The sequence below is a fragment of the Dioscorea cayenensis genome, chromosome 9, assembly GCF_009730915.1.
Source record: "Dioscorea cayenensis subsp. rotundata cultivar TDr96_F1 chromosome 9, TDr96_F1_v2_PseudoChromosome.rev07_lg8_w22 25.fasta, whole genome shotgun sequence".
Lineage (NCBI taxonomy): Eukaryota > Viridiplantae > Streptophyta > Magnoliopsida > Dioscoreales > Dioscoreaceae > Dioscorea > Dioscorea cayenensis.
Genome location: NC_052479.1, coordinates 4,303,846 through 4,311,020, shown reverse-complemented (window position 1 = coordinate 4,311,020; position 7,175 = coordinate 4,303,846). Strand labels below are relative to the sequence as shown.

The following is a 7,175-nucleotide window of genomic DNA, read 5'->3' as shown; positions in this document are numbered from 1 at the left end:
AATCTGAAACCGGCGAAGTCAACTATATGGAGACACAGGCCAGCCCAGAGAAGAAGGTAACGGATTTATTTTTAAGTTTAATTTTTATTTAAATAATTTTAAAATAATAATAAGTTAAAAGCAATAAATAAATAAATAATAAAATAAATTAATGACGTGGTATAGGGTTATGGGAAATAACAAATAACAAATAAATAGTGCAAGTCCTGGTCGAAGTTCAAACGCGGTGCATCATTGTGTATAAATTCCACCCCCGCCTTCTTTTCCAACATTACTTCGCAAGTGCTTAAACACTTCCCCATATTTCCTCTCTCTGAATCCACTTCCCTTTCCCCCAAACCCTAATCCAATGGTGAACGGATAGCCAGAGATTGGATCGATCGGAGAAGGAGAGGGGAAGATGGGGAGCACTAAGGGGGTAGAGAAGCCGGAATCACTTGTTTTGGGAGAGGAGTGGCCAAAGCTCAGAGATTTGGGACAGAGGAGTGGAAAAAGAGAAGCGTATGCCACCGTGAGAGTCTCTGATTCGCAGAGCATTGGAGGTGTTTCCATAGATCGATCATCATCATTGCCTTGCTTGCAAGCTCAGCCGCAGGTGAGTTTCTTTACTTGAATGTTTTTTTTTTAGGTTTTGTTTTGCAGAAGTTTTTCTTTATTGGTTCGTTTAGATCTGATGGTTGTGTTTGTTAAATTGTGTTTTTTTTTAAAAAAAAAATTGGATTTGTGTGTGATTTCTTTTTTGAAATCATGTTTTTATAAGGAGTCTTGAGTAATATTATTTTTTAATTACTCTCTCTTGCTATTAGCATGGGAAAAGGTTTACATGCACTACTGTATGTTTTTTGGTTGGTTGCTGCTCTTTAGCCAAAGTTCCTGTACTTAAATGGTACACCACATTTTGTTAAATTATGCTTGTTGTTTGAACAAATAACTAAATCTTGGATGCTAGCATTAATTCATTGATCAATTCTAGCCTTTTTTTTGTTTATCTATGACTCATCAGCCATTTTTTTTTTTTTATAATTGACTGGGTTTTTTATTTTATTTCTTATTTTTGTTTTTGATCTTTAGGCATCAAAAGACATTCAGAGATGTAATGGAGATAAAATTGGCAATCACTACAATGGACCCTATCCTCGGCCTGCAATGATAGGTGGTCCTCAACCATCTAACTACTGTCATCATCCATCATCACAGTTCCAAGAAGTAGGGAGACATGTTTACCAAGCATATCCCCATCCGAATCCATTTCCATACTACCAACAACAATTCTTTGCACCGCCGCCATACGATCCATTTGTGAATAATCGCCAAACAACTTCTTTTGTATGCAATCAAGCACATACCTACCATGTAGAACAGAATTCTAGACCAAATCCTCCTACAATGGATCATCGCTTCAGATCGAAGGCACTCGTTCGACAATGTTTGCCTAATTTTTATCCGGATTTAGGCTTTACAAATAACCCTTATTATTATGGTAATGCCGACGCACAAGTTTATACATAATTATTTATATATGTGCCTCAGTTCCTCGTTCTGCAATTATTTATCTCTGTTTTCTTTCAGATTTTTTCATCTTCTTAAAAACATATGGTTCACTGATTTTTCATTTATTTATTATTTTGTTTTAAAATGATTATCTCTTCTAATATAGGGCATGTTCCTCCTGTACCTTATTCTGCTGCTGCTCCTTGTTCACCTGCTGCTTCTGTTGGTGTTCGGACACCACCTTTTGATTTATCTTCTACTTCCCATTATCACAATTCTTTTCAAGGTCAACACAAAATGGATAAAAGGGCTTCTATTGTACATCAAGTAGAGTATTATTTCAGGTATTTTTCTGAAGCTTAAGCACTGAGAATTTTTGGCTTTGTTTGGATTGGCTTTTGAAAAACCCAGAAGTGTTTTTTTATAAGTTAAGCACTTCTAGGCCTGTCTAGAAATGTAGAAGGAGAACTACTCCTGGGCTGCATTGTGGTCGGAGCCGCTAGTAGGATTAGAGGTTCTAGCGCTATAGAAGTTGAGTGAGCGCTTGATTTTCTGTGATGCTTCATTGAGATTTTGTTGATACCTATCAGCAGCTGTAGAGAGCCAAGAGAGAAGCATATTAGCAGTTGTATAAATAATATTGAGATGCGAAGATGCAGTCAAATGAAATATGCGATTGTTTCTTTCGAGCCAAACGTTCCACAATATTGCACGGGAAGTGAGATCCCAGAGGATTCGGTGTTGAGGGGCTAAGGATGGTATCCAATTGGTCCACAGTAAGGGAATTGTCTGTGGAAGAGAGTGTAATTCTAAAATTTGAGAAAAAAATGCCCAGATGCGTTTGGAGAAAACACAGTCGATGAAAAGATGTTGAAGATTCTCGGAGGCACTGTGGCAAAGGACACAGGTATTAGTGGAGTTTTGAAAGTTGTAACCTTTCTTGAAAAGATTTGCTAGAGTGAGGATTTTGTCCTCCCTAGCAAGCTAGCAGAAAAGAGTGATTTTGCTAGGGCAACGATTTTTCCAGAAAAGGGGGTAAAGCGAGCTGCGTATTCCACCATCAATGAGAAAATTATAAAAGGATTCGGAGCTCATTCCAAAATTCGGGCCTGATGAGTCTGGAGTTTGGTCCATAGACACTGGTGCAAGTCCAAGTGGAGTTATCGAAATGATTAGTAAATTTGACGGAGATGGTAAAGGATCCCTTATAAATTAAATTACCAATAAGTTGTGAACTGTCCCAAGCGAGAATAATACCTCCAGCTGTACCTTGGGACGGTAAATATTCAAAAGAGTTAATGCGTTTGCCTCCAATTAATCTCCAGAGAGAACTATGGATATTTTGAAGTTTAGATTCTTGGAGGCAAATAATATCAGCTTTGCAATTTAAAACAACTTCTTTGACTAAGTGGCGTTTAGAGGGTATGAATTGCTTGTATATCCTTAAATATTTGACCAAATACATCAACGCACCAAAAATAATAATAATAATAATAATAATAATAATAATAATAATAATAATAACAATCCTTGTGTAGATATGATTCTAGTTAGGACATGAACTTGAGATGTAGAACCTTGTATTTCATTGATAAATTACTGTATGAATTGCTTGCCAGGTGCTTCATGGGTTTTTCCTTGTTGTTAGAGGGTTTTCTATGTGTTGGCCTATTTGTTTTCGTACCTAGGTTTGCTCTTAGTTGTGTTTCTGGTTTGTTCTCTTTGATTGGAGGTGCATCCTTTGGGTTTGATCCTGCCACTACTAATATCCATCTCTACATAGTTTTTAAAACTTGGATTTTCTCCGAAGGAAACTCGATATTCCCAAAAATTTTCCCAATAGAGACAAATTCCTGGTGTCAATCTCAATTGAATGTATGCTCATAGCATTCACAACTATATCGCCTCACAACCGCAAAATCACATACCTAATATTACAAGGATGGAATAGCAGGGATAATGCAAGAACAAGAAGCACTGAAGATGGTGAACAGATTGCATCGGATCATGGAAATATAAGAACAAACCAACCAATCTCAGTTGTTCATGACATCAAAATAACAAATAAAAGACAATTGCCAACGACGTTCGGGTCTATTGATACACTGTCGCCGATGAGCCTCTCACCGAGTCAGTGAGTAGCTCGATTCCTATCGAATGCACATTTCCTGAGTCGCGAATAGTGGTTGCATGGTGGCTCCGCGCCAGCGGCAGCAGCCCTGCTCCCTCGCTTTTTCCACCGAGGCTTGTCCACACCCATGGGGTCTCCAGTGGGTTCGCCCCGCTCCTCTTCCCAAAAACAAATAAAAGACAATTCCCAATATTCCGCAGAATTGGTCGTCCTATAAGACAGTCATCACCATTAAATTGCATTAGTATTAAAAATAGGAATTGTCTCAACAATCAAATTCCCCAAAGTCACCAAACCACAAAAATTCAGCTATAAATATTGATAGACTGATACTAGTTCAAATATTGGACGTTGCAAGGTCTCTATTAATTAGTAGGTTGAGAATCAATAATAAGTCTTTGAAATTTCACTATAAGGCTTCTGCAACCACAACAAACTAGCTAATACAACTTTATACTAGTCTGGTAAAATGTAAGAATGATTGGATCCTAGCAGGGAAAGGATGTGTTTTTTAAAATATATAAAATGGAGAAACAAAGGCCTCAACCATTTCAAGATGAAGTGGCCAAATGAAATAAAGCCTTACGGCAAGTCATCTTATTAGTAAGTTGCTAAATGGTAAAAGATGCGTCAAAAGTGGAAAATTAAAAGAACTAAACTTTCTTGAATTGTTGATAACTAAAAGGCCAAAGATATTAAGTGTAACAAAAAAGGAAGAATAAATTACAACTTGACAAAATTGAATTACTTGTATCAGCATACAGAAAGGTGAAAAATACCTGACAGGAAGACTGACCTAATTAGATCTGCACACCCTGCAATAAGAAATTATGTGAAGATTAGTTTAGCTTTTTCCTTAACGCTTACAGCGTTCTCAAAAAGTTTCTACAACCACCTTAGAGAATTAAGGGTTCACAAAAATCTAGAATAATTTCTCGCAGAAAAATTACCTCCATATTTCTGGAAGTAATGAAAAATGAGAAGTGCAAAACAAACATCAAAAATTATCAATGTCAAGAGATCAAAAACCAGAACAAGACTTCCTTTTTTTAAATGATAAAACACTAGACCTGCATAATTTGAGATTAAGATAAAAACCAAGACAAAAGCAATCTCAAGGCCTATGTTTTCTTTCTTCTCCTTGAAAAGTGCCAACAAAGACACACCAGAGCCTTCACAAGAATCATAACCTTGAACCTGACTCCAAGAATATCTCTAACAGCATAGCCCTCCTGACTGAACGAAGCAATCAACACTTCCTCCTAGACTAGAGTCCAGTGATGAGTAAATTGACTTTGATTTTCTAAACAAACATAGAGGAAAAATTAGTGATTGGGCAATAACATCTAACAAAATGGCCCCGAAAGTAACATGTCAACTATCAAAGGATCAACCTTCATCAACTTTTAATATTAGGTGCCATGATAAGCGAAACGTTGGTTTGAATTATCATTTATCATATGAATCAAACTTCAACACACCGTCTTAATAGGCTCTAACCACAAGATTTTCTCACAAATTACATAAACAAAAGATCCTGTCAAAGAGAGAGGAAACCTTTAGACAAACTAAACAAGAACCTGTGTTGTGCCTGCTCCTGAAACCCTAGACTAAAAAGAAAAACGCTATCATTGCCCAGCCCCAACACCATGGTGACTTGGCATTGACTTAGCTTGTGAAAATGTTTGATGCTAATGAGAGAATCAAATCAGCACATCCCAGAGAAATCTTAATGCTAATCAAAACTAACAAAAAACTATAGCTATTCCTAAAACCCAGAGAAACCTTGATTATTTACTTCTTGGTTACTAGTTGAATAACCTCAAAGAAAAACAAGGACATGAAGTGATTTATTTGTCTACTTTGACTAATAATTAGTGAAAAAACAAAAATAGAATGTAATCAATTGAAATAGAATTTTTGTGAAATTTCTGTAAGAATTCTTTTCAGGAAAATGAAGCACTGACTGCAAGATACCATCAAAAAGATAGTTTGCAAATAACGAAACAAAAACTTGGGAAGAAGTTTATCACCTTAGCATCCTTACATAGATAAATAGACAAAGAAAGCATAAGTACTAGAATGATGGTGTGTGTGTGTGTGTGTTTGTATTTTTATATTTTTCATAGCATTTATTGTTTCATAAGAAGACCTACTTTTGGCATTATCAAAAACCAATAAAAACCTAGATTAACTCAAACACAGATGAAACAAAGTGACACCCACCCTCACTGGTTCTCAACACGTTCATTACAGGTATTCAACCACAAGAGAGAGCAAAAACCAAGGTAAGCTTGGAAATCAAACAAACAAAGAGCTGGGGAAAAAAGATCTAAACCTAGAGGTGTGATTCCATGACAACATTCAATTCAAGTCAATTCAAACAAGCAAGTGGCTGGTTGACACCAACAAGTGCCCCTGCTCTGTCATCGGCTGCTCACAACATGATCAATTTCATCAACATAAAAATGAACATCATATACCAAATTCATTGTCATGCTTATCATTTGTACTTTATAGATGGAAAACCAAACTGTGACTATTGTAGTCCAGTGCATAGTGGCAGAAAAGCACAAACACACAAGACTGTTCAAATTATTCATGCTTTAAATTAGTCTAAAATATGTTCAGTGCCTGACGAAGTAAAAACTCCAACTAAGATGGCAAATTCAGATAAAATCCTACCGAACAAGCATTATTTTATTTTATTTTATTTTTCTTTTTTTTTGAAAAAAAAAAACAATATATGGAATCATGGTAGCAAAACCTTTTCAATGAGACCCAGGACAGCTAGTTATCAGCAGATTCAATGTGGCTTCAGTCAATCTCTTCTTTTGTGCATTCTTCTTTCTCCATCTTAAAGACATGCGCAAAAAACAGTACAAACAAGTGCTCAGAGAAAGAAAGGAGAAAAAATTGCTTAAAGATATAATAGTTGACATACTGCTGTAGCTTCTCAGAAGAAAAATTGATACCAAACTGCTCAAAACTGCAGAAGATAATGAACGTATAGGATTGAGAAGATGCAAACCAATACCATATTGTTACTAGAGTTTTGTCTAAACATAGTTACCTGTTAGCCTTAAAGATTTGAAAGCCATAAATCTCAACAAAACTATGGAAATCAGTGATGCATAATTGATGAAAAGAAAGCTGATATTCAAATACTTTGTATACACAATTATAAAGGATGGAATCGATAAAAAAAGTCTATAAACTGCCAAATTATTAAAGATCCTCATACTATGCATCACAAAATCAGCGCACAACGCTCCAGTTCACAAAATTAAAAACCAAAATGTATCAAGGATTTTGTTTCTTGATAAACTGAAATTGGAAGGGAAATCCAAAAAGAAACAGAAGTGGCAATTAGAACAAAATCGGAAACAAATTATTTAAGAAAATACCAGCATCAACCAAAAGGTTTCAGGATGAACTGAGAGCATGTGAATACAGCTCAAAATAATCAAGGAAAATTAAAAATGCTGCTAAAACATTACAATTTTGAATAGAAGGACATTTGAAAAGTTGTATAATTCATGATGGCTCACCC

The 7,175-nt window shown here is 35.8% G+C and overlaps 1 protein-coding gene across 1 annotated transcript; it reads left to right on the top strand.

Annotated features, from left to right (window-relative positions):
* The first annotated feature begins 291 nt into the window (after window positions 1-291).
* Window positions 292-1,854, top strand: LOC120268416. The gene is made up of 3 exons (XM_039275837.1): window positions 292-595; window positions 1,072-1,480; window positions 1,658-1,854. Exons 1-3 carry the CDS (start codon window positions 401-403, stop codon window positions 1,852-1,854), a joined length of 801 nt encoding a protein of 266 aa, XP_039131771.1. The 5' UTR covers window positions 292-400.
* The last annotated feature ends 5,321 nt before the right edge of the window (window positions 1,855-7,175 follow it).

Coding starts and splice junctions, on each gene's coding strand:
- LOC120268416 (XM_039275837.1), top strand. CDS start 401: ATGGGGAGCACTAAGGGGGTAGAGAAGCCGGAATCACTTGTTTTGGGA. Junction 596..1,071: donor GCTTGCAAGCTCAGCCGCAG/GTGAGTTTCTTT, acceptor TTTGATCTTTAG/GCATCAAAAGACATTCAGAG. Junction 1,481..1,657: donor AAATAACCCTTATTATTATG/GTAATGCCGACG, acceptor CTTCTAATATAG/GGCATGTTCCTCCTGTACCT.